This window comes from Lathamus discolor, chromosome 2 (assembly GCF_037157495.1).
Source record: "Lathamus discolor isolate bLatDis1 chromosome 2, bLatDis1.hap1, whole genome shotgun sequence".
NCBI lineage: Eukaryota > Metazoa > Chordata > Aves > Psittaciformes > Psittacidae > Lathamus > Lathamus discolor.
Window position 1 is genome coordinate 20,152,690 of NC_088885.1, and position 27,818 is coordinate 20,180,507.

General features: G+C 40.0%; 1 protein-coding gene across 3 annotated transcripts in view; it reads left to right on the forward strand.

Annotated features, from left to right (window-relative positions):
* Positions 1 to 27,818, forward strand: part of KAT2B (lysine acetyltransferase 2B) — a 47,523-nt gene that overhangs the window by 14,500 nt on the left and 5,205 nt on the right. For 2 of the 3 annotated variants that reach the window (XM_065666048.1, XM_065666047.1), the window contains exons 5-16: positions 1,641 to 1,822; positions 4,078 to 4,269; positions 6,809 to 6,915; positions 8,639 to 8,764; positions 11,075 to 11,211; positions 12,606 to 12,814; positions 16,605 to 16,731; positions 22,631 to 22,741; positions 24,326 to 24,469; positions 26,559 to 26,673; positions 27,429 to 27,465; positions 27,713 to 27,776. In XM_065666048.1, the coding sequence (XP_065522120.1) occupies positions 1,641 to 1,822; positions 4,078 to 4,269; positions 6,809 to 6,915; positions 8,639 to 8,764; positions 11,075 to 11,211; positions 12,606 to 12,814; positions 16,605 to 16,731; positions 22,631 to 22,741; positions 24,326 to 24,469; positions 26,559 to 26,673; positions 27,429 to 27,465; positions 27,713 to 27,776 (1,551 nt within the window). Of the gene's footprint in view, positions 1 to 1,640; positions 1,823 to 4,077; positions 4,270 to 6,808; positions 6,916 to 8,638; positions 8,765 to 11,074; positions 11,212 to 12,605; positions 12,815 to 16,604; positions 16,732 to 22,630; positions 22,742 to 24,325; positions 24,470 to 26,558; positions 26,674 to 27,394; positions 27,466 to 27,712; positions 27,777 to 27,818 lie in introns of those variants that run through there. The other variant, XM_065666049.1, reaches the window with a different exon arrangement.

Genomic DNA, 27,818 nt, shown 5'->3' on the forward strand with positions numbered 1-27,818 from the left:
ACATAGACACTGGTTTTGAAAATATGGCATTGTAGGTAGTGTGCACATGCTTCTGTATATTACTTTGTATATGACAAAGAGGGGGACTGTAGGAGACTGTTGTTGCTGCTTCTCCTTTAGTGTTGGTACAATAGTTACATTATTTGACTTTTCTCATCATTCATCTTATACTTTAATGAAACTGACATTTTTTGTGGTTTTAGAGAATAAATTTAAAATACTGCTTTCATGTGTGCTAGTTCTAATATTTCTTTGTTTCAAGTGATGAAAAATGCTGTTGAAGTTTTGAAATTCAATATTAAAATGACACTTGTTTTCTGTAAATCAATGAAAATGTTGCAATCCAATTCAGTGAGATCATAGCCTTCTCTTTCAAAGACTAGACAATAAAAAACAAAGCGGAAAACAAAGAATAACTGAGGCCTTTGTAACTCTCAGTGGATAAAGAACATATGACAAATTCAGATTTAGTTAAACAAGCTCCTGAGAATGCACTTTTAACACAGAAGTGGGCCATTAGTTCCAGACAGACTGTGCAGAGGCTCACATACCTCCCTGAAACAGGAGCTCAATGTTTTCCCATAAGTGGATGAATGGATCTTCTATTGGTAAACAGGGTATTTTAAATGTGAAGTCTGTTATGTGCAGTAATTATTTTTTTTGCAACTCTCACTTCTTATAATTTAGGAAAATTAAAACACTTCATTGCTGAATTTCTGGGGTGTCTTCACCTTAAGTTCTTCTTTCATTTGAGTATGAACAAAGAATAATTGTGTGCAATCTTCATACACTCCTAGTCATTAAAATATACTATTAAAAAGTTGTACTACATAATTTTTCATCACATTCTACATACGGTTCAATTTGCATAAGAAAGTAAAGAATAGGGATAAAACGGTAGTTCTTTTTACATGCATTTTGCAATAACTTTCCCTTGAAATAGACTGATATTTTCAATTCTGTTTCTAGCAGTTTAGCAACTCAGTCACACAGAATCTTCTGCTAAGCAGCAGTATTGTAATTAATTTATAACATAATGTGTGTATATATATATTGTAGCACTTCACACATTTTTACTATCTTCCCTATTTTTTTAAAAGTAGACAGCATACAAAGTGCAATGAGGGGACAAACTTGTGAAATACTGGCACTTTTGGAAGAAATAATATGATGTGTAGTCACAACTTTAACTAGAAATCCACAAGCCCTAGTTGACTGCTGAAAAGTAGCTGGGGAGGTTAGTAGTTTATAGTTGATTTACAGAGGAAATAAATCATGCAGCATGGTTATCAGCAAAAATGTCAGGTAGAAGAAAGCCTACCAGATCTTTCTCTGTTCAGTGACAAAGTTTTTTACTTTGAGAAGTAAGGAAGAATAAAGAATTTTTCTTCTCGCCCTTTAAGTCAGCTGCTGGAAGCGGGTATAATAAAACATCTGGATGTGCCTTCTGTTGTTTTACAGGGGAACCTGCTTGTGGTGGTTACAAAAATAGCTGAGCAAGACGTTCATGGTCTCTTGTATTTGTTTTCTTTCCCATGTAATGCAAGTTCAGGGTTAATAAACAGAAATTAAGGGATGTTTGAGGACACTTTGTGAAAATTATGGCTAAGTAATGAAACATAATTTTCTTCTGTTTTAAGGGTGTGAATAATTTTGTGCAGTACAAATTTAGCCACTTACCCTCGAAGGAAAGGCAAACAATAGTGGAACTGGCTAAAATGTTTCTGAATCGCATTAACTACTGGCACCTGGAGACACCTTCTCAGCGAAGACTAAGATCACCCAATGATGATATTGCGGGGTATAAAGTGAATTATACCAGGTAATGGTGCTCTTGCTTGTTACAAGTTTTGCTTACAAATATGTCACATATACATTTCAGGAATACACCAGTACCCATATGCCATAGGTGCACCTTCTGAATGTTTGCAGTTATGGGGTTTGTATGAAAACCTAAGGATTTTAGTGAAGATATATCAGTTTCACATGCATCATTGTGTTCCAAGAGGTATGCTTCAACAGCCAAAAACAGGGAGTTGAGGTCATAAACATCTGTATCTGGCAGTACTTTTGCATGTCCTGAATTTGCAGAGTTGCTCTCAGACCTCTTAAGATGTGAGCCTCATGTAAGATAAAATTCAGGCAATTTGTTATTCAACTTAATTAAAAAACAAAAAAAGGTAACATTAAGCATTGTAAAGCATCACACTTTGAAGCCAAATCATGGAAGATTTAAAAAATTAAAATGATTTTGTAAGTGCTTGAATACTAAATGAGGAGTAAGTTCCTTAAAGTTACAGGTTTTGTTATGACCTTTTAATATGTTGTCAGAATTCAAGGGAATAACAGTCCCTGGGGGAAGAAGAGCTAAGATAAAAAGCTGGGTCTCAATTTTGCTTTTCTCATGACAATGGTGCAATGCCTTTTTAGTTAGCAGAGCAACAGTAAAGTTAAGGTTGCCAATACAGGCAACAGTCAACATGCAGCCCGTGAGCACAGGTGGCAGTTAGCAAAGGTCTCTGTCAGCATGCCTGTTCCCAGGAATGGCCAGGGACACCTTTCCTAGCTGAAGATGAGCACTGCCTTCTACCTGCTTCCCTCGTGGCCTTTCCTGTGACAAACCTCAGCTCCTTGAAGGAGAATTGCAGATCCTGTTATGAGCTGAGACTGTGACTGGTGGTATGGCAGACTGCATTGTGTCTGTGTCCAGCTGAAATGCTCTCAGATGACCTGTCACCTCAAATAACTATCTGGTATAAAGCAGTGTTTTCTGATAATCATGGGGCTCCTAAGACCATTTTTGGTGGGTCTTTGACCTCCATTTGTTTACGGTTGGAGTCAACTTTTATTAGAAATCAATGGCTATCATTGGCTCTGGCTGGTGACTTTTGTTAATCATTTTGTCAGTTGTGGTTTCTCAAACTTTCCTGCCTGTGGTCTCTAAGGTTCCCCGAGTCCCAAAATGCCACCTCTTTCCAGCTGATCTAACCTGTCATTGTGAGCTTTTCCCCTCTGCGGTGTTCAAGACACTGCTCAGGGTGCTGGGTGCACCTTGTGACTTCTTGTTTCATTTGAATGACTGTCTTAAGTTGAAAACTGAATGATTTGCATGAATCTATATCAGAGTTTCACATTCATCCTTGTGTTTTGAGAGGTGTGCTTCTATCAGTAAAAAACAGGGAGTAAAGGTCTGCAAACAACAGTATCTCACAACTCTTTTGCAACTTTTGTGTTTGCAAAGATTAAGACACAAGAGTTTGGAAGAGCATTTTGAGATAGGCTGTACTTTGGGTCCAGATGAGAAAACTCATGCAGGATCCAGCACAGTCTCTTTGCATCCATTTCATAGCATTTTCTTTTCATTGTTGGAGCTTTCATAATGGTTGCGGTCTGATTCTGCTACCATTGACTGTTCGCTTATATGCGGGTATCAAAATCTGTGTAAAATTAACAGATATCATGACCCACATAGTCAGTACCATGATCCCTTTTCCAAGAAGAGTAACATGACGTGCTCTATTTCATATATACTTAATGCAAAACTCATTAGGGAGGGAGTTACTGTAACTTAAAGAATATCATGTCAGGGTGTAATGGGAAGAAGCCAGCTGGTGCAAGACCTCGGTGAGAGTCCAGTCAGACTGGGATGGAGCTAGGTAAAAGTGTCACCCTTTTGCATCTATGTGGGGAAATGTAGAAGTTTAAAGAGGAGAAAACAGGCCAGCGTAAGGGTCTTTGGAGTGGCAGACTGGAGACATGGCAGGCTGAATGTGAAGAGAATACCTGCCATCAACATGAATTTTATGTGATCTATGATTAATGTCTGGAGCAAGAGTGCTTTGTGGAAACTGGACTGCAGAGAAAAAGAATATGTGGAGAGTTAAAAGTACTTGGCTGTCATTTCTTTAAAAAACTGGGCAATATAAATGCTGCTTAACCCTGCCCAGACTTGATGTGGAACAGATTTATATGGTCATATAGCTCTTGGCTGCATTATAAATGATGTGGGTAGTGGTTTTATTGCATTAATTCATATGTTAGATGGTGATAATTACCTGGCTTTTTTTGTCTTTACAGGTGGCTTTGTTATTGCAATGTCCCTCAGTTCTGTGACAGTCTACCTCGGTATGAAACCACCCAAGTTTTTGGTAGGACATTGCTTCGCTCTGTTTTTACTGTAATGAGGCGGCAGCTGCTGGAGCAGGCCAGGCAGGAAAAAGACAAGCTTCCTCAAGAGAAACGAACACTAATCCTCACCCATTTTCCAAAGTAAGCGGTCGCAACGTGTTTGCACTTAAGGTTAAGTAGTAGTACACGACTTTGTCATGGAAATGGAAAAACTACCTGCAGCTTAAAATAGTTTCTCCTTTTATTCAGTAACAAGTAGATACTGAAGCTTTCTTTTCTGTCATAACTTGAACTAGTGTATTTTATGTACACAGCTGCTTGTTTTGCTTTGTCCTAGAGCTTTACTTTAGAAGGATTATTCATCTTGCTGGGGGATTGTGCTTATTGCCTATTAGCAGGTGCTGTTGGTCAGTTACATGTTTTTCCTGTAGCTCTTGGAAGCAACATAGGTCCAGATCTCCAGAATGCTTTTGTGATGGAACAGTAAAAATGGAGTGTTGTATAGGAGTGTGTACTGGAGTTTATATACAGCTAAGAATTTAAGTCAACATTGTAATAGGGAACAAGTAGTTACCCTGCCCATAGAAAAGATGTGCTCATTTGACTGAGAGTAGTCAGTATTCACATTAGTGAATCCTACATTACTACATTAGTGAATCCTACGTTACTACATTAGTGAATCCTAAAGAATTTCATACTGACTAGCTGTTCCAGTACTGGAAGATGGATGATGATCTCTCACAATTAAATAGCAATTATTATACATTGGGCTATATGGGAGAATGAATTATCTCAAAACATGCTCAACTTTGACAGTCCTTAATTTCAAATGTTTTACTGCTGGTTAAGAGTGGTAGTGGTGGTGGTGGTGGTGACAGATGCATTCAATGTATGCTTCCTGGAAATAGTGCTTCACTTAAAAAATATCTCCATTTTGTGAGGGTGGCTTGGCTCTCTAGCCCATATTTTAAAACTCTGTGCCTCCTAATGACAAAGGAACTGAACCTACAGGAGAGTTGGTGGCAGTGATGCTATGCAAGCTACTGTCTGGGGCTAGAGTTGGATTAGTGCTCAGGGGAGTGAAAGCTGTGAGCTTTCCAGAGCTGAGTAGAGGCAGGATTTTTTTGCTCCTACTATTATTAATAGTGCCTTTTATCACTTTGAAGAATATAAACTGTCTCCTGGGTAGACTGCTATTGATACAGGAATGTTTGTGTATATCTGGGAATAGAATCATGATCTGGTCCTGAAACAGGTATAAAAAAGGATTTAAAAGTGCATTGATACAAGAAGCAGATTTGCGGAGGAAGGAGGTGTGCATGTGCCCATATGTTTCCACTGCCATTTGTACCCTAGATAAGTAATTTTAAAAGCAGTATTATTCACTGCCGTTCCTTTTAGTATTCTGCTGGGGGGGTGGAAAGAAAGACAAGCACTGTTTGCTGATGATCTGTGGGAAATGGGAATAATGTTTTAAATCTTTCATGGGCTGTACTTGTCTGAAGCATATGTGTCCGAGCTGCAGCTCGGAGCATAGAGCCAGTGTCTGGTATCAGTGCTGGGCTCCTGGCTGTTCTGGCAGCTCCTTCCTGGGCAAAGGGAGCACCCACAGCTTATGTGTGTGTGTACCTATGAGACAGTCACCAAGCGGTCTGAACACAGAGCCTCTGCGCTGCCTGTAAATGTAGCCTTGGCTGAAGTTTAATGAGTGCTTCTGCTCCATCACAGCTGGTCAAGTAGCTGTTGCGAACTTTTTAGCTGTTATCAGCTGTATAGATAGCAGCAAACACTGCACATTGCTGTGCTTAGATATAAATGTCCTATATATCAAATACAAGAGTAGAACTTGATCCTGAAAATCCTTATCCTGTTCAGGAAGTCTTACTCAACAGTCTGTTGGTTTCACCTGGATAGTTTCTATGCATATAGATGACTTTAGAGGGTAAAACCGTGCCATATCAACTTCTGCTTTCTGCAACATAGGATAAGCAGCTATCTTGCTTCTCAGAGGGAGCTGATGTATTAGCCCGGGAAAGGCGAGCACGCTGGATAGTCTTATCTGTGGAATTTCTCTCACATAGAATAATACTGGAAGAGGTTTAAATAACACTGTTTCTCTAAGGGTACCAAAGTAAGATTAAAAATACTGTTATGCAAGAGCAAACATGCAATTAAATGTTACGATAGGACATTTAAAGAAATGAACATATCTTAAGAGCATTGTTAATAACTAACTCTGGGATTTTATTAATCTGTAAGAGGCAGAAAGCAAGTGCATGTGCAAAACACTGATTTATCAAAATAGACATAGTTTCTCATCATTGTATAACATAAGTACCTTGACATCTGTCAGTTCATAGCTTTCTTATTAGTATGCAGTTTTGTTCTGTAAAAGTATTTTGTAACTGTTTCTTTCTGCATTTGTGAATTAGATAAATATTGCTTATAATCAAGGATAAATTTTCATAGGTGAAAGCACTCTGCTGAAGTAGGGTTCTTAAAGTCTAGTCTGCCTTGTGATTTTCTGTGTGTTTGTTGTTTTAAAATAAATTATTGGCCAACAGCATTTTCTTACTGAATCAGTAAATACTTTTAGATTTAAAAAAGTTGTAAATGCTTATTCTGAAAATGAACCTGTTTTGAATCCTCCTATTATTATTTCACCTGGTTTTGTGCCTAGGTTTCTGTCAATGCTGGAAGAAGAAGTGTACAGCCAGAATTCTCCCATTTGGGATCAGGATTTCATGGTGTCTAGTTCCCGAACTGGGCAGCTGGGAATCCAAACAGGTAATTTGTATTTAGTGCTGTGTTAGGCAGAATCTGAATGTAAAGGTAAACCTGTACAAGTGAAGAATTCTAAGAAATGAGACTTAGATACACAGATTTATAAATAGCAGTCTATACTGAAGTCAGTCTGTCTCAAGTAAGAACAGGTGCCTGACTTTCTGGTACTTTCTTGCATAAAGATCCCATTTTGATGATGAAATCCAGCTAACTAAAGGTGCCAATGGAGCAGGCTGAGTGCAGAGGTAAATCATTTGAGTATTCAAGTGGCAAAAGTGCACTCAGTGTGGGAGAGTGAAAATGGCCAGTGCTAGTGGGTAAATGGCTGCAGTGGAGTGGGTCACATGCTGGACAGTGGTCCCCTCACATGAGGACCATGCCAGTCCACTGACTCTGTAGCAGAAGAGACATAGGGACCTAGCAGTAGGGAAATAGGGACCTTCCGCATCAGGTGTCCCATTGCCTGTGCACACACACCTTTGATTTTCTTCAGGGTTTTTTAATAGCTTTTCCTTGCTTTATTTCTTAGCCATGTGTCTCATCGGCTATTCTGCAGCACTGTTCTTCAGTTGTGGTACTGAGGTGTAAGTCATCCCTAAAATTGCAGGGAGGCATTGATGATCATCTTATTTCACTTTCCCCTTCTCTTCTTACTTCCTTCTCAGAAGTTATTAAAATCCATTTATACAGCTCAGGGGTTGGCTTTATTTTCAAGTATTTAATTCAATATTTTATAACAATTCACTGTTTTGAAACAACTGTTGACTATCAGTTGACAAAATCATCATGTCAGCACTTCATCTGAATTCATCTGGTAGTGAATTTGTTAAAGTAGTAGGGAAATTCCACTGTGACAGATACAGGCTTTTTTTGTGACAGATTCCTGGTCTGCACCAGGGACTGGTGAATTATGCCTTAGGCACAAGTTCACTGCAACTCTAAAAATCATGTTGCCCTCAGAGTTCATTCTATCATATACATTTCTGCAATGGTTCATTTTAATGTGCATCTTTCAAGCATTGGATTCTTGGCACGAACATGGCACAAAAGAGCTGTTGCTGCTGATGACACCAGGATAAAGGCAAGGAGAAAGACTGCAGGTGTCCTGCCTGTCTGCCAAAAATCCTGACACAAATTAAAACCAGGATGATTTGGGATGAGAGTTGGGTTTTCTTTTTTTAATATCTGAGGGACAGATGTTAGTCTGTGGCATTTTAAAACAATAGTTTCATTCTCTTAACTGGTGCAACAGCTTCTCTTTTTATTGAATTTGATTTGTCCAACTCCTCTTTGAACACTGTTAAAGTGGACAGCTGAAGCTGAGTGATGAGATTTTGCTTTTCAATAGGCCCTTACAAAAAGCCTTTTCATGAAGCTAAATGCCAGCAGGCTTGGCAGGTACCTGAAGGAAGTTTGTTTGCTTAGCTTGTGCTCAGCACTGCAGAATAATAAAGTCTGATATTTGCAATCTCTCTCTTCCAACAATAATGCAGTCTTATTATGTAGAAGTTTAGAAAAATGTATTGAGATAAATCTTTAATGTCTCTGCAAACTGGTGGCATTGCTCTGTTGCACAGTGTTAGCTGCTGCTTCTGAGGTGGTGGGTGTGAAGTTGGGTCCATCATTATGAAAGTCCTTCAGAATGATAATGGGCTCCATGGTTATGTCGGCACCTAATGGATTCCATGTCCTGATTTTTTTATGCTTGTCTTTTATGCTATTGCAGTTATCAGTCCTCCTCCTGTTGCAAGATCTGTTTCGTACAGTGCAAGTCCTTCATCTCTGGAGCAACCCAACAGTGGAAATATGAGTCCTGCTTGCAAAGTTTCTTCTGCCCTTGACCCAAACCTAGGTAATGAAAAGGGAGACCTCCTTTTTAGCTTCTGTTGATATTATCAGTAGTTGCAGTACATTGGACCATTACCTTCACTCTGCAATAGAGATCATGAGGTGCTTTTGTTAAAAGATGTGTACACACAGACTTTTTCTCAACTATGGTACTTTTTAAGTAGCAGAAATGGCAACTGTATTTGCAAAAAAAAAAAAAATAGAAAAAATAAAAAGTTTAAGGTAAGATGAGGAAAGGTCTGCTGGTGTCAGAGGTTGTTGAAAAACACTTTGCTTGGAGTGCACATATTATGAGGGATGAAAAAAGATTTCATTTAAATAAAGGCAGAGGAGAAGGAGCCATTGCATTCTTTCTGTTTTAATCTTTCAAGATACTGAAATTGCTTACATTTGAACAATGAAGAAAAGCAGAAACACACCAACCAGGTTAAATTTAAAACCTGAATGAGGTCAGGATAAAAAAAAAAAAAAAGAAAAAAACCCAGAAGTTTTGGGGAAAACAAGTTGTTCATAAATTCTCCTAATAAGTCCTTTTTCAAACACCTCAGGATTAATGAGCCTGTCAAGAGAGTTTGTAGGTCAGAGAGATGATCACGGGCTTATGTAAAGTATGTCCTCAAGGAAGCAGAAAAAGCTAAATGAATTCTTAGCCTTCTAGCTACAGAGGAAATTAAGGTGGCTCCTGAAAAGCAGTTTTCTTTGAAGGACAAATTTGGAAATGGTCTTTAAAGTGGGAATGAGTGCAAGATTTCTTTTTTAGTAACAGATCAGCAAAATGAGTAGTAAGTAGTCACTAGAAATATTTACTTTTTTTGAGAGTTTAAAAGAAATACAAAACTAAAAAGCTAATAATTAAGTTGTACAGCTTAGTTGTCACTGGAATTGCCCTTGGCACTAGAGAGTTGAAACACCACAGATGCAAAACCAGTTTCAAAAGGGGTTCCAAGAGACTTCAGGGAACTGTCAATGTTAAGTCTCCTATTTCAGAGAATTAGAAGAAACAATATACTGATTAAGAATAGAATGAATAAATGTGTGAGCAATGTGATGCATGGAAATTCAGTGTGCCTTTTGTAGAACTTGTGAATTGTACATATCTGTGAAGGAACTCGTGAGCATTTGGAAAGGGTTTTGTGTACCTGGATTTACAGAGAACTTTTGACAGATTGCTTAAAAAAATTCTGGTTTAAAACAGGAAATTGATCTCTTGGGAAATAAGAAGGAAGGTCTGTTCACATGTGAATAACTGTTTAAGAAGTAAGAAATAAAGAAAAGGAATCAAAGTTTCCACAGCAAATGGAGGTTAACAGTAAAATTCTACTGTTAAGAAAGCAGTTATACTGCTTGAAAGCCTGAAAAGGGGAATGAATGAACATTTGATCCCCATATATTTAGAGTACTATGACTGTGGTAAAAAAATCTATACCATATGTGTAAAATAATGGGCATAGTGGGCCCTAAACTACCTAGTTGTTTCAGAAAGAGAATATTAAAAAAACAAAACAACACAGAAATAAACAAAACCAAACTAGCTTATCTCAAGTGCTGGTCACAAACACAAATTCTGCATTCTGGCTCTTTTTCTTTAGGGAAAAAATGCAAAACCAAGTTAACTATGGACTGATATTCTTGTTTGTATGCTTTCCTAGTATTTGGCAGTTTGCTGCTTGGGTAAATCCTGGGCTAGCAGCTGACTCTATCAGTATTATTGTAACTTTACTACTCTTTGGAAGACTTCTCTTTTGTGCATTTAACTAGTTGCTTTTGCTGTATTACAGGTCAGTCCATAGTTAGTAGGGCAGTTAATAATTAACATGGTATGTTTTGATTTGGAAATTTTACATGGATTTTCTAAGTTAAATATGTATGATATGTCAGACAGTACATGCTGCTCGGTTTACAAAAAGGGTGAAGGAAATCTATAATGGGCACTTAATTCCAGTAAATCCCAATCTAGAAGTATGCACTATAATTTGTGTGTTGTGCACTGACCTTCCAAGACAGCAACACAGAGGTTCACTGCAGCGTATGTTGAAGTAAAATAGGAAAAATAATTTCACTGTGAACTACAGAGGTATAGGAGGAGAGGTGTATTAAATCTTGCTTCATGCTAATATCCTAGTGCAAAGACAAAATTGCAGCAGTGATAAGTATTGTTTAGATATTATCTATTTCTCTTTCTCCCTTTCTGTGGTGATTAAAAAAACCCAAACTTGGCATGCAAACTAAAGAATATAATGAAAATGCTAGACTTTATAGTACCAGTCTGTGACAGTTTGGTTGTTTCTAATTTGTCCTGGGTTTTTTTTTATAGGAGAAAAGAGAAAAAATAATGAACCCTATTCTCTGGAGGATTCCAAAAGACCAAGGGTTGTGGGAGATATTCCTATTGAGTTAATCAATGAAGTAATGTCAACAATTACAGATCCTGCAGCAATGCTCGGGCCAGAGGTGAGAGAAATATGTAGACTTGGTGTTGCAAATGGTCCGTTTACAAATGGTCCGGTTTTAATAAATATTCCACATGGATAGAGTATGACAAAGTAAGTCCACAATACTGACCATCCTGCCAATAAGAAAAATAGAAACCTTGAAAGAGTGTGATTAGGCAAGCCAAAAATATTGATGAAATGCATCATTAACATGAGAATAGTTCTGCTTTGCTTTTTTTTAGTGCATTGTACACTATTTGCAAAAAGAGTTGGAAGCTAGTGATAGTAAAAAAGTAGAGCCCAGCTTATTTTGCAAGGTACTTTTGTTACAGAACTGTTACAGAGAATGCTTTTTATTGTTAATTGTGGGTGTAGCTCATAAGGCAAGGTACACGGGCTTCAAATATTGCAGCAGAATGAAAGATCCAAAGTCAAAACCTCTGTCTACTGCAGAAGGGCTGATTCTAAAGAGTTATTTGCTCTGTTTTCCACAGTTGCTCTTTTTTTTTTTTTTTTTCCTGCTGGAGGAGAAAAACAAACAGAATTGCAGAATTGTGCCATGCACAGAATTGCACTTTTTTTTTGGCTGGCTTTTCCTCCTTCTGTTCCCTTTGCCAGGCTGTGTTTTGCCAGCAGCTCTTGTTTGCCAAGGATTAGCTAGTGACTGCTGAAGATTTGGAACCACCTACATTTCTTACTTAAACTATATACTGTGACTGATGGCTCTGCGTATTACAAATGGCTGTGCCAGTCTGGCTGTTGGGGCTGGCAGTGACTAGAAATGCAGCAGCCAAACTTTGCTCTAAAAAGCAAACAGTATGTGCATGCAGAAATATTTTGGCATTGTAAAATGATCTTGGAAAAAAAAGTTAAATAAATTGTCTGTATTACTTTGATCTCCATTCAAATATATGGATGCAATTACTAGATATGTAACAGCAAAATGAGTAGGAATTAAGATGTTCTTTTTAGGCTCTTATGATAGTGGCACAGATAGTGGAAAACACTACTAAAATAAAAATACATGATTTTGCCTGTTAAAATCTGGGATTTGCGTAGGCAAATCCACTATTGTCCAAGCTGGCTAGACTAAAGTGGACTCAGTGGCATCGGCTTCAACTGGATGGGTGCTGATCCTTGGGAGATTTTGGAACTTGAGTCATAATCATGGCTGTTGTTAATCTTTACCAAAAGAAGTCTGAATAGCCTTTGTACGCTGTAGTGTAGATGTGTATCCAGCTTATTTGATTGTGTCACTTCTGCTAAAAAAATTGGTAATCATTGGCAATTCTATTTTTTTTAAAAAGGTGGCTTGGAAAAAAAGAGGGGATTTCACTTGTCACATCAAGGCTGTTCTGTCAGAGGATGTGAATTTTCCAAAATGTCATTTTATTTCTCTGTTGTGTGGTACAGACCAACTTCCTCTCGGCGCACTCAGCCCGGGATGAGGCAGCGAGGCTGGAGGAGCGCAGGGGGGTGATTGAATTCCATGTGGTTGGCAACTCCTTGAACCAGAAGCCCAACAAGAAGATCATGATGTGGCTGGTTGGTTTGCAGAACGTGTTCTCCCATCAGCTGCCTCGAATGCCGAAGGAGTACATCACGCGCTTGGTCTTTGATCCGTGAGTACTGCTGGAGGGCGGTTTGGTGGGTGAAAGAGAAAGCCTGATGCTGGTTGGAGGTAGCAGTGTAAGAAAGGACCAGCCAAGGTGGCATGGAGGGCAGCTGTGCCTGTACTACTCTTTTCCAATTTCAAGCCCCTATAAATCCTAGCAAATATAACTGGATTGTGCCCAACTACTACCTTGGTGGCTGTATTAGTGACAAGTGGCTTCTTTTTGTGGGACTGTGGTGGGTTAACCCTGGCTGGATGCCAGGCACCAAAGCTGCTCTATCACTCCCCCTCCTCAGGTGGAGAGGGAAGAGAGAATGCAACAAAGGGCTACTGGGTCAGTTGAAGGACAGGGAGATCACTTACCAGTTACTGTCAGGGGCAAAACAGACTCAATTTGGGGAAAATTAATTTACTGACAATCAAATCAGATTAGGGTAATGAGAAAATAAAACCGAAATCTTAAAACACGTTCCCCCACCACCACCCTGCCCTTCTTCTTGGGCTTAACTTTACCTCTCTCCCAGTGGTGCAGGGGTATGGGAGTTGTGGTGAGTTCATCACATGATGTCTCTGCTGCTTCTTCCTCCTCCTCAGAGGACTCCTCACACTCTTTCCCTCCTCCAGTGTGGGGTCCCTCCCACAGGAGATAGGGAGGACTGTGGGACCTTCCCAGGGGCTGCAGTCCCTCAGGAATAGACTGCTCCAGTGTGGGTTCCCTGCGGGATCACAAGTCCTGCCAGCAAACCTGCTCCAGCGCAGGCTTCTCTTTCCATGGGGCCACAAGTCCTGCCAGGAGCCTGCTCCAGCATGGGCTGCCCACAGGGTCACAGCCTCCTTCGGGAATCCCCTTGCTCTGGCATGGGGTTCTCTAGGGGCTGCAGGTGGAGATCTGCTCCTCACAGACCTCCAATGGCTGCAGGGGCACAGCTGCCTCACCATGGTCTGCACCAGGATCTGCTCCATGGGCTGCAGGGGAATCTCTGATCCAGTGCCTGGAGCACCTCCTCTCCCTCCTTCCTCACTGATTTTGGTGCCTGCAGAGCTGTTCTTTTACGTGTTCTCACTCTTCTCTCTGGCTGCAATTGTTAGTGTGCAGTAAATTTCTCTCCTTCTTAACTACATTATCCTAGAGGTGCTACCACTACTGCTGATGGGCTCAGCCTTAGTGGGGCCATCTTGGAGCAGGCTGGCACTGGCTCTGTCAGACACAGGGGAAGCTTCTAGCAGCTTCTCACAGAAGCCACTCCTGTAGCCCCCCCACTACCAAAACCTTGCCATGCAAACCCAATAAATGGATGTGGGCCTGTGGGTAAGGCTCCTATTTGTCTTGTACTTTCAAATGTTAGAACTGAAAGTCAGAAAGTAATTACAAGTGCTTATTGGTGGTTTCCAGGCCCAAACTAACCTGCTGGCTGCTCCATCCTCTGTGGAGATTGTGAGCCAAATGGCAGCAGACTGAAGTTTTTCAGTGGGAACTTGTAGGATTTATGAAGAACAGCAGCATTTGAGTTGGCATGGGAGAAATCACTCCTCACCTGAGCATGTTGCTTTTGTCTTTATCAGTGCAAGTTTCCCGTTCTCCTTTGGGTGCAACTGATACACCACAGGCACTTAGAGTGAGACACATTGGCTTTAGCAGCATCCAGAGGTTGCACATTGTCCTCCACTTACCCTAGTGTTCTGACTGAATTGTGCCTCAGCTGCTCAAGTGTCAAGGGAGGCTCTCCTCAGAAGCGTCCACTTTTCCACCATTGTGTTTCCTGCAGAGTCCGCTTCCTTTTGACCAGTTTGTTCTCCCCAGATTTCTGCCTCTGAACAATCCATGCCCAATAATAGCCTAGGGGTTTGCTGTACTCACTGCAGCACTTCCCAGTGGAGGATGCCTGTTGGTTCGTTGTGTGTCAGCAGAGACCTTGAGGAGCAACGCGTGAGCTGATTGCAGCCAAATATGCAGTCTTGTTTGTGGAAGGGCCTTTTTCCACCATAGACTGTATCAACCTCTGTGCTCAGTACTATCACAGCAGTGGTTATGAAAACATTTCTGGATCCATTTCCTGTGCTTTTAGGCTCACATTCCCTTGGCCATACTCTCTTGGTGCCAGCAAACACTGCTGCTGCTGCTGCTGGGTCTGTGCTGTCCCTGAAGTACAAACTGCTCGGTACTGGGGATTACTGGACAGGACTTCAGTCTCCAGGTACAGGAGGCTCATCCTGGATCCTTCTGGATTCTTCAGAGGGAAACAGCACCGGTCCATACTCTTTTACCTCTCCTATGTGGGGTTAAGCGCGGCTTGGTTGTGAGGGAGAGGCAGCATGAGGATCTTGTCTGACTTTAGGTGCCCTTGCAGCACTATGATCTCAAGCAGAGGCTACTGACTGAAGCCACCGTATTCCCTCATAACTGAACATCAAAGCAAAATTCTGAAATAGTGGTGTTAAGTCATGGCCTTCTCCCCTATTTCTTATTGAGAAAGACTCTTCTAATAGGCTGAGAGGAACTGCTGGTAGTTTAAGTGTTGTATAAAAAACTGTCCAGAGAGCAGTCTCTGCTTGAGAAAAAGGTATGGATATTGCTACAACTAGAAAATGTCCACCCCTATGTGCCTGAGGCAAACAGTCAACACAGAGGAAGCAAAGCACATTGACTGGACAGAGTATCCCAGCATTTGCTGTGAATTGCCAAGGGTACACACTTTAGACCTGCTCTGAGTAGTGGGTACACACAAACCCATGTCAAGTGTGAGACGCTGGAATCCAACAGTTCTCTTCCCAAATTCCTTTCAGCTATTACCTTTTATCACCTTTTGATATTCTTACTTCTGTAATGGCTATCCTTACTGAATCTTGCTGCTTAAATAACTCAAACACGAGTAAACAAAATGAAATTTCAAGGTGCTACATTACTCCTGTAATTCTACAGATATGAAGCACCAAAATAAGTGAAAAAAAAAGTATCTAAAATGTATAAAATCTCCTTCAAGACATAAAATATAGCTAGTGTTCAGACTATATATTTTTTTTTTTTTTTGGCAGGGGCTCATTTTTGCCACCAACCTTTCCCCACAGAAAGATACCTTCTGTAATTTACTGTATTGTTTATACAGTTTATATGATACCATGTATTGAATAACCTAGATAACAGGTGCAGGATAAATCTTTCCAGACCTTGAGGATTACACTAAAATTCTTAATCCTTGACACAAGAGTTCAGATTGCACCATGGTATGTATTTCCTGGCAGTCAATGTAAGTGCAACAGAAATGGATATTTGTTATGATCTTTATTCCACTGGGAGTAGGTGATTAGAAATAAGAAATATAATTTCTTGCTTCATCAGCTGCATTTGAAACTGATAGCATAGCTATAGGGAGTGCACGCAAGGAAACAGGAATCCCTTAGAAAGGACTTGCTGTCCTGTAACTCCATTAATTTCTAATTTAGTCAGGGCAAAATCATCCTGAGAAATGTATAATGGTGAACTGTCAGCAATATATTCAATGAAAGCAGTACAACTCTTATTTATTGAGCATTACCCTAGCATCCAGAAGTACTTGACAAGGCCAGGACCTTGCTGCATGAATGATGAATTTTATGATAAATTCATAAAATTAAATAGCAACTCTTCTGAAGATACAAGCAGCTGACTTAACAAAGGCATATACAATTGCATTAGCATCATGGAAAGGAGTGAAACAAGTTTGTGGAAAAAAAACCCAAACAAAATTCAAGACCAAAAAGAGGGTAATGGCACTTTATGTAGTATGTACATGAATTAAAGTGACTGTTATTTTTGTCAGGAAGCACAAGACCCTTGCATTAATAAAGGATGGTCGTGTTATTGGTGGTATCTGCTTCCGGATGTTCCCTTCTCAAGGATTTACAGAGATTGTTTTCTGTGCTGTGACTTCCAATGAACAAGTCAAGGTAAAAATAATTCTCTACTAGAGTTTATGAAATGCATTTGAGTCACATACACTACCGCATATGCTTCTAATTTTGTTAGTTACATTGAATATATTAATGTGTTGCTGTCGTGGTTTAAACCAATCCACACAGGTCGTCCACTCACCCCACCCCCCCGACCCTCCCCACTCCCGGAGGGATGGGGAGGAGAATCAGGAGAATGTAACTCCCATGGGTTGAGATAAGAACAGCCCAGTAACTAAGGTATAACACAAACCACTGCTGCTACCGCCAATGATAATATTGATAAGAGAAAATAACAAGAGAATACGATACCACCACCGAACGAGTTTGACCCCCCCGAAGAGAGAGAGCCTGCCCTTCCGGGTAACTCCCAGTTACCTCTCCGGGCATGACGTGCTGTGGTATGGAATACCTCTTTGGCTAGTTTGGGTCAGGTGTCCTGTCTCTGCTTCCTCCCGGCCTCCCTCGTCCCCAGCAGAGCATGAGACTCACAGAGTCCTTAGCCAGAATAAACATTACTTAGCAACAATTAAAAACAATCGGTGTTATCAGCTCTCTGCCCAGGCTGGAAGTCAAAACACAGAGCTTGCACCAGTTACTAAGAAGGAGCAAAACGGCTCCTGGTAAACCCAGGACAGTTGCCAAAGAGAAATGGAGTTTGAATGGTAGTAATTCTGAATATTATACACAAAACCTAAACAAATGTGCAGATTTAGAATCATTACATCATAATAGGATTACTTATAATTAATTGGATGAAATCTCTGTCAACACCAGTTCCTGGCCAGTCGTCTCTCATTCTTGGACTATTCACTCCTCTGTCTCCTGCAATTGCCTTTGTAGTGTAACACCTCATTGTAGACTGAATTAAGTATTGCTTGTGTGTGACAATAAGTTGTGTTCAGTCACTTTGCAGCATTCCATGACTTCAATGAAAACAAGAAATATCAAAAACATTATAGTTTTGCATCTGAATATAAGCATATGGTCTATTGTATTCATTCTTTTTGCGTTAACTTCACCAAATGTTCTGAGTGTTGAGAATTGGCGGCTGCGCTGAAAGAATAGAGAGCACAGTGAGTGCAGATTCCCCCCGCTCTCCCAGGGGGACTGCAGGAAGATCTGACTATGACCATTTGATTCAGGAGTTTGCCTTTAGATGGTGCTCTAGCTTCATGTTTTTCAGTTGAAACTGTTCTGAGATGTGGGTTAGTCGGGGTTTGTAGCAGTTAACATGCAAAAATTTTGTGAAGGGAAGAGCTCTGGGTGTTCAAGGGTTACAGTGGGATTGAAAGCCTGTGACAACTGTTAGTATTTGGGTTGTGTTTAATTTTAGTCAGCCCTGGTGTTAAGAGAGGAATGGTCCCCTGCACTTAGCAGCGGCCTGTCATAAAAGCATCCAAAGTGTTTTAGCAAATGCAAACAATAATGGAATATGCTTACTAGGTCTACTCTAAGCTTGACTAATTCATAAAACATGTTTTTGCTCTACTAAAGCAACCAACTGCACTACTCAAGTTAGGCTGCCAAAGATGTGTTGTGATTCCTTAGGAAGACTATGATAGGGCAAATAAATCTGACCTATCAGAGTGCCTCCTAGCTTGCATATGCATGCATAATGTTCACTTTATTCTGTCACCATCTGTGTGCCTTGCTGTATTATTTCTAAAAATTTGCCTTCCCACATTCCTGAGTAGGGTGACCCCTACCAAGAGGTAACTGAGAAAAACTAAATATTCACACAACTGCCTGCTACTGGCAAAAATAAATTCCTGTTTTGATTCAAGTCGAGGTTTGAACAAGGAATACAGGTAATTCTGTTTTCCTTTATATGTGATATCTAAAAGTTGGACTGGTTTGGGGGTAGTTTGATCCCATGTTACAAAGTTATTTTAAATTTTACTATACATGGCTTAGTTTCCTTTTAGGAATGTTAGACTTTGGCAAGTGTTAGAATCAATAAATCATTTGAAAGTTATAAAAAAATAATAGTTCAGAAGCACTTTTGAAATAATTGTCATCATAATTTTTGGAAGTTCTTTGAGGCACAAAGGTGACTTTTTTGTCAGAGATTAGATGCTTTAAAATTGCTGGAATGAATTGCAGTGTTTCAGGTGTAAATAAAATGTCAGTCTGTCATATGCTGTTCCTTCCACCCTGCTGATGAGCAGGCAAGTGAGGAGCTTGGCTAGCTCATGTACTGCTAACTTGCATTTAAGGAAGACATTTTTCATTAAAAAATTTGGTTCAGAGTTTTTGTCCTCTTCAGAGAATTTGAGAATTAAAATTTGCAGTCAGAAAGTGTCTTCATTATTTTGAGCACTTTTGAGTTCCAAGTAATGCTGTACCACTTCACATGATATCAAGTACAAAGAAGCAGATTGACAGCTAATGCCATGCATGATGTGTGCCACTAACAAGTGAACATACAGCTTTAAGAGCTTCCTCAAATTCAGAAGTACTTATTTTTTTGGATGCAGCGATCACGAGATGGTCGAATATGAGATCCCCAGGACAGTGTGAAGAGCATGCAGCAAGCTCACTGCCCTGGACTTCAAAAGAGCAGACTTTAACCCCTTCAGGAACCTGCTTAGTAAGGTTCCATGGGAAATAGCCCTGGAGGGCAGGGGGGCCCAAGGCTCTTGGTTGATATTCAAGGATCACCTGCTACAAGCTCAGGAGTGTTGCATTCCAACTAGAAGGAAGTGCAGCAGGAGGGCCAGGAGACCTCCTTGGATAGATAGGGAGCTGCTGAGGAAAATTCAAATGAAAAAGAGGCTTATAAAAAGTGGAAGCAAGGACAAGCGACCTGGGTAGAGTACAGGGATGTTGTGCGGGAAGGTAGGGACCAGGTTAGGAAGGCTAAGGCCCAGTTAGAATTAGACTTGGCCAGGGATGTTAAGGATAACAGGAAGGGATTCCACAGGTACGTAGCAAATAAAAAACAGACTAGGGACAGCATAGGCCCCCTGAGGAAGCTCTCGGGAGAACTGGCTACACAGGATTTGGAGAAGGCTGAGGTTCTGAATGACTTCTTTGCCTTGGTCTTCACTGGCAATGGCTCTGACTGCATCACCTGAGTCTTAGAAGGTAGATGAAGGACTGTGAGAATGAAGACCTTGGCCCCACTGTAGGAGAGGATCTGGTTCAAGACCATCTTAAAAATCCGAATGTGCACAAGTCCATGGGACCTGATGAAATCCATCTGTGGGTCCTGAAGGAGCTGGCAAATGAAGTTGCTAAGCCACTGGCCATCATATTTGAAAAATCATGGCAGTCAGGTGAATTTCCTGACGACTAGAAAAAGGGAAATATAACCCCCATTTGAAGAAGGGGAAAATGGAAGACCTGGGGAATTACAGACCAGTCAGTCTCACCTCTGTGCCTGGCAAAATCTTGGAGCAGATTCCCCTGGAAGGCATGCTAAGGCACATGAAAAACAAGGTGCTTGGTGACAGCCAGCATGGCTTCGCTAAGGGGAAATCCTGCCTGACCAATTTGGTGGCCTTCTGTGATGGGGCAACAGAACTGATGGGCAAGGGTAGAGCAGTTGATGTCATCTACCTGGACTTGTGCAAAGTGTTTGACACTGTCCCACACGACATCCTTCTCTCTAAATTGGAGAGAGATTAATTTGATGGATGGACCACTCGGTGGATAAAGTACTGGCTGGATGGCTGCACACAAAGAGTTGTGATCAATGGCTCAATGTCCGGCTAGAGACCAGTAATGAGTGGTGTCCCTCAGGGATCAGTGTTGGGACCGGTCTTGTTTAACATCTTCATCGCTGACATGGACAGTGGGATTGAGTGCGCCCTCAGCAAGTTTGCCGATGACACCAAGCTGTGTGGTTCGGTTGATATGCTGGAGGGAAGGGATGCCATCCAGAGGGACCTTGACACGCTTGTAAGGTGGGCTGATACCAACCTCATGAAGTTTAACCATGCTAAATGCAAGGTCCTTCACCTGGGTTGGAACAATCCCAGGCACAGCTACAGGCTGGGCAGAGAACAGATTGAGAGCAGCCCTGTGGAGAAGGACTTGGGAGTGCTGGTCGATGAGAAAATGAACATGAGCCGGCAGTGTGCACTTGCAGCCCAGAAAGCCAACCGTATCCTGGGCTGCATCAAAAGGAGCGTGACCAGCAGGTCGAAGGAGGTGATCCGGCCCCTCTACTCTGCTCCCCTGAGACCTCACCTGGAGTATTGTGTGCAGTTCTCGTGTCCTCAACATAAAAAGGACATGGAACTGTTGGAACAAGTGCAGAGGAGGGCCACGAGGATGATCAGGGGACTGGAGCCCCTCCCGTATGAAGACAGGCTGAGGAAGTTGGGGCTGTTCAGCCTGGAGAAGAGAAGGCTGCGTGGAGACCTCATAGCAGCCTTCCAGTATCTGAAGGGGGCCTATAGGGATGCTGGGAAGGGACTCTTCATCAGGGACTGTAGTGACAGGACAAGGGGTAATGGGTTAAAACTTAAACAGGGGAAGTTTAGATTGGCTATAAGGAGGAAGTTCTTTCCTGTTAGGGTGGTGAGGCACCGGAATGGGTTGTCCAGGGAGGTTGTGAGTGCTCCATCCCTGGCAGTGTTCAAGGCCAGGTTGGACGAAGCCTTGGGTGGGATGGTTTAGTGTGAGGTGTCCCTGCCCATGGCCGGGGGGTTAGAACTAGATGATCTTGAGGTCCTTTACAACCCTAACTATTCTATGATTTTTACACGTACAAGGTCTCAATTTTAAATGAGGTCTGAATACAAGTTGCTGTGAACAGTAGCTGGAAATGAAGGAAAAATGCACAGGTTTTGTTCCTAGATTAATAGAATTTTAAAGAAAATGTGTCACTACTAAATTGTTTGTGAGCTTCAGCACTTACCTAACTTGCTGCTTTAGCTGGCTATTTCCATGTTTGGAGCTATTAAATTATAAATTTAATCAGAAGCACATACTTCATAATGTATTTTTCTGGCTTAAGTACATAAGTAAAAATGTCCCCCGTTTTCAAGATGAGAGTATCAAAACCAATTCCATGTATATTTCTGTAAGTGTCCAGTTAGTGGCCATGATGTTAAAACTGGAATATATGCAGAAACAACACATTATTATGTTCTTTCCTGTCTATTTTACATTTCTTCATCTCACAGCAGAAAGAAAGTCTATAACTTACTTGAAAATGTGAATAAGTGGAACCTTTTAATTAATTTGATGTTGAATGAAAATGGAGATTATTCCTGTGTGCAGTCAAAAGCCATAGCTATTATTTGACTGTGGACTCAATAATTTTATGCTGCTTATTATGGTAATAACTGTTTTACTATTCCCTTTTATGTGCTATGATAAATTCGGATTATAAATACTTTGAGGCAGTTTCTGCTACAGGTGCACAGAACACAGCAAATCAGAGATCTTGTCTCAGAATGGGTGCCTCTAGAAGGAGTAATTTTGGTATTGCTGCTTTGCAGTTTTGAAACATTATGGCTAAGAAATGATGCCCTATTACAGTATGTGAAGTTTTGTTATTGATGAAATATGTGACTATTAATAGTTGATACTAGCTTAAAAGGAAAAAAATAATGTGTGCAACTTGAATTACAACTTGCAGATTATGTACCTCTTTAAATCCATAGTTTTTGGTCTCCTTCAGGTTAAAAGTAAATCAGATATTGGAAGTTGTTATATTTTATGTTCCCTGTTGGGTCATAAAGATACCCTTACAAGGCTGAAAACAGTTTGATTTTGAGTACACCTCACCAAGTTACTTATGAGAAAATCTTTAAAACAGGATCTAGAGGAAAAATGTCTTTTTGAAAAACAGTCTGTCATAACCCTTGGTCCACAGTTTCTAATATGTGCTGTCCCCAGAGACTTTGTAATGGCTTTTTTCCTCGCACATTTCACACAGGGTTATGGGACTCACCTAATGAACCATCTGAAGGAGTACCACATCAAACACAACATTCTCAACTTTCTCACATATGCAGATGAATATGCTATCGGCTACTTCAAAAAACAAGTAAGTCAGTGTAAGAAATTGCTTGGTGCAAGAAGTTAACATCTAGCAATGATAAACTAGACGTGATGAGCTAGTTGGATATAATGCATTGTGCAATTTTATGTGTATTTTTTTTTAATCTACAGTATGTGCTTTGTGTCCATCTTGGGTAATGCTATTGGCTTATAATGTATTTTATTTTGATGGACTCATCGGAGTATAGGTGTGCAGTGTAGCCTATGATTTGTTCAGTCTAAAATCCAACTGAATATGAGTCAGCTTCTTTATTCATTCAGTTCCTTCACTCATTTTATAAGAAGTGTAAAGAAGGACAGGACATACCTGCAGCAGACTAGAACTTACCTGGCCTGTGCTCACTGCCACTCCTGATTTGAAGCATGAGGTCCAAGTTAAGGAAAGATTATGATGTCTAATCTGTCAAATAGATTTGATACATTAAGTAGGTGTCAACTATCTGATCAGATGGTAGAGTGAAGGTAGAGGTCAGACTATTCTAGGAGATGTACACCAATAGGACTAGAAGCAATGGACACAAGTTGGATCACGGGGAATTGCAACTAGATAGAAGCACTTTTCTTTTTTTTTTTTTTTTTTCTTTCCCCTCTCCGTCCTGTCTTAAGGGTGGTCAAATACTGGAAAATGTTGCCCAGAAGGCTGTGGAATCTCTGTCCTTGGCAGTCTTAAAGACTCAATAAGGCTTTGGGCAACCAGATCTAATGCGACTTGCTCTGAGCAGGGATGGGGTTAGATGACCTCCTTAAGTCCCTTCCAGCTTCAGATGTTCTATACTTCTGTATATAAAACTGTTACAGTGACAAGAATAAAAGCTGGGGTTGTGACACAGCAACCAGATATGTGCACAGATCCTTTTCATGTATAAAATGTCCCTTCGCAAATGTGGAGGTGCTGAGTCTCCATGTAAGTCTGAAGCCTTTGATGGTAAATTGTGAGGCAGAAGTTCTGATTGGGTTCCTTATTTTTACTGAGGTTTCATAGGTAGCACTGTAACAGAAGAATAAAATGCAGCCAAAGTGAGACTCCTACACTGCTCTTTATTGTCCTGGTTAATTCTTTTGTGGGTTTGTTTTTCTATGAACCTTTGAACTGTATAAAGACTGTAGGATAACTTTGGAACTTTTAATGGGATTTGTTATCTTATTTTTTCATTGAAATATAAAAATTAAAAAGATCACTTTTTTTTAAGCTATAAAATTACTGTCATCTCATCGACTTCAACAGCAACTTTTCTTGACTAATGACTACAGGACTTGCAGTAGCAATTGTTTTGAAAACTCAGGAACTTTGTCCACAGTAAAGATCCTTTCCTCCCTCCCTTTATCTCCCCTATTCCCTTCTTTTTCTATACATATAAGCAATTAAGTATTCTTGGATTGAGTGATTCCTATGAGAAGGTGTTTGCAACACTATGAACAGTGGTCTGTAACTCTGTCCATTGTATTGTCTGTATTTTAACATTATGAAGAATTTGGTTCTAAATCATCACAGCATTTTAAATTAAAACAAATGTAAAAGGAAAATGGCATCATGACAGCTTGAGGGACTTGATCTTTTTTTCTTCTTCAGGGTTTCTCCAAAGATATCAAAGTACCAAAAGCAAAATATGTTGGCTACATCAAAGATTATGAGGGTGCCACATTAATGGGATGTGAATTAAATCCAAGGATCCCCTACACGGAATTTTCTGTCATCATTAAAAAGCAAAAAGAGGTAAAGGGTTAAATGAAACACTGAACATTATAATCTATTCAGATGTTTAGAAACAATTCAGTCAGTGCCAGGTTAGCTCTTGTCTTTTCTTTGGTGCTTAAAACATTGAATGTATACTTTTTTTAGTTAGAATAAAACTTTCATCTAAGTCCCAGTGCAGTAATTTTGCAGAAGCAATAAATTCTACCTTACTAACTTTATGACAACAGAAATGTTGAAAAGTACTGATATTTTGAGTATTTTGTAGCTAAATTCTGTCATAGGTAACTAAGCAAAATGTTGTGAGACTGAGTTGTTCTGCAGCTTTGACAATTATTTTTCTTCTTCCCTCACCTACTGACTGTAATGTTAATTAGAGTGACTTTTGAACACTTGGAGTGTTTGTACTGCATGTCCTGTATTTTACTTGAAAGAAAGAGGATTTTCTTTTTCCTGCCACTGTTTTAATATACAAATTAAGGGTGACCTGTCTTAAATTGCAGGCTGTCTCTTTTTGGAATTTATGTGAGATATTCCTTATTTATTCCATAAGGCAGTTTATTATCAAAATAACTAAGATGTTACCAGTTTTGTTTAAATACCTTCCTTTTAAAGGGCTTTTAAATAGGTACAAATGACAAAGATAATTTTTTCTTTCAAGGTTAGTCAAATCTCATTACTTTTTATTTTGTTAAAAATGCATCTTTATTGAACAGTTATTTTTCTTCCAATAGAACTATTTAGCCCATGCTTGCAGAAAGACAATATCTGAGTGATGTACTTTTAGTTTGCAACATTTCTTAACTTTGCTCACTGGGAAAGTTTTTATATGTCCACACAAAATAGACAGTAATTTTTTCCCTTTTATTTCTGCATGGTTAGGTTACTCTACTTGTTTGGCCACTAAGACCATGTCACCCAGCACTGGGTACTGGTCACAGGACACCATTTGTGAGTTTGTACTGCCTGATTTGTAATTCATTTACAGTCACTATGAAAAAGATGAAAAATCCTTTTATGCAAAGCTTTGTGACCTGCTGACTTTGAGTAGTCGGTGTTGAACAGCTTGTTTTAACTGGGAAGAGCCACTAGTTCCTAAATTATATGAAGACTTGAAGGTGTGTTTAACAATCAGTTTGAAAGTGTTTTGATGTTACACTGGAATATGGCCATGGTGGTGGTGTATGCTGTATTTCTCTTAACATTTGTAACCTCTATTGAAAGTCTGGGTTTTTTTTTCCCCTTCGAGAGAAAATGCTATCTCTGTGTGGGTGAAGGTCCTCAAGAATAAAAATACGCCCAATGTGTCCATTATTTCCAAAGTCTCAAACTGTGATGATCTGAACGGCTGCACATTTGTTTACTCCTGGTTATGAAGTAAGTAATTTTGAAAGTGACGTATTCAGGACACACAAAGCTTAGGTAATCATGTAAGTGTGTATCAAGAGCACCACAGCAACTCACTTGGAATTGAGGTAATGAGATTGAGAAACAGAACAGAGTGTACCCTAGAACTGGAAGAGCTTTTCCTGGCATTTACAAGCAGAGCAGAATTTCAGTTCCAAAGAGTGGCATCATTCTGACTTCCTCAAGAGAAAATCTTCAATAAGGGTATCTCTGACTGGTACCTAAGAAATTCCAACAGTTACATAGTGACTTCGAAATGAGCAGGTATCTCTTAAATTTTGGAATAGGAACATATTATGTGCATTGAAATACGTGCCTTGAAATTTCTGACCAGCTGTGCAAAGCCGTTCAGAAGCACTAGCTGTTAGAATTAGAGGCAGCTCCCAAACCTTTCCCAGGAAATCTCCTTCCCTATCTCTACTGCCACCTTCCCAGGAGCTGTGCAGCTTGTGGTAGATACAGCAAGCAATGACTCCTATTCTTCCAGATTTGTGCCTAAAAAGGCAGCTGAGAGACTTGGTAGCCTCATCTGCAGTCAATGTTTGGCCAGGTAGCTCACCCCTGTTACCAGGTTCAGTGGATCTATAAGGACCATACGACTAGGAAGCGAGAGTGTTTCTGTTTGTCAGAGCTTTTCGTTAATCCTTTGGGTTACTTTTGAGCAATGCAATTATTTTCTGTTTTCTCTGCTGCTTTATTACAGATCATTAAAAAGCTCATAGAAAGGAAACAAGCTCAGATACGAAAAGTTTATCCTGGCCTTTCTTGCTTCAAAGATGGAGTACGGCAGATTCCTATAGAAAGCATTCCTGGAATTAGTATGTATCAATCTCTTTTAATGTAGATCAGAAGCAGAACAGCCCAAGAAAGGTCCAAGACTAGAAATACTAATGTAGTCACATATTTCTTTTTGATTAAAATGTAATTGTTTTGGTCTGCTGATTTGATTTCTCTAAAGATTGTTCTGTTTCCATTACAATTGCTGTATTTGAGATTTCCTCTGGGCATCCCAGGTAGATGCACTTCTATGTAGATGTGTGTAATTTTATTTATATGCGATTCTTTTTTGATTTGTATCACAGAGTAGTCAGCAGTTTTCCTCTGGCACCACTGTTATGTGCTATACTCCTGTACAAGAATGAGTTTTATGCTAAACATGGACTTACACAACAAAACAGAATTAAAACAAGTATCATCTTTTGGGGGATTTTTCTCAACTGTGCTTTTCTGCAATGTATTCTTTGTCCCTAGGGAGTCAAATTGGATAACTTTGATGTTGTTAATCTTTACTGAGTTTGCGGTAAAATATGTATTGAGTTATTGGAAAAGGATGTGTTTCATGTAAGAATATTTTAGAATCTTCCCAGCAGTCTGGAGGAAGAGGCATGTAGGAAATTGAATGGGGCTGCAGGCTAGATGGTTGTGTCATTTATTAAGAGTAGCTTTTATTAAAACAAACCCATTTTACTGCAGCAGTGCTGAAATGGCTTATCTTTTTTAGAGCTGCAATAACTCAGTTAATGTTTTGACCTACTGTAGTTCCCATGTAATGTCTCATGTTGTTGGTGTACAGGAGAGACTGGCTGGAAACCAAGTGGAAAAGAAAGAGGGTAAGTGCTGCACAAAGTAAAATGATGAAGCTGTTTGGAGATTCCTTTGAAAAATGTCTTTAAATAATGTCAATTGATATTTCCTTTGATCCACTGAAAACCAGATAAATAATCCGCATGGGATGAGTTCTTAAGTGCTTTTTTTGTGTTTTGTTTTGTTTGGAGTTGCTTTTAGGTAGGATGGACATCACAGGAATGAAGAGAAGGGATCCAAACTAATCTTTCTGTATTCATATTTTCTTTCAAGTAAGGAGCCCAAGGATCCAGATCAACTCTACAGCACATTAAAAACCATCCTGCAGCAGGTGAAGGTGAGTGCTAGTTCTAGTTTGCCCTCTGTAAAGATTTTAAAA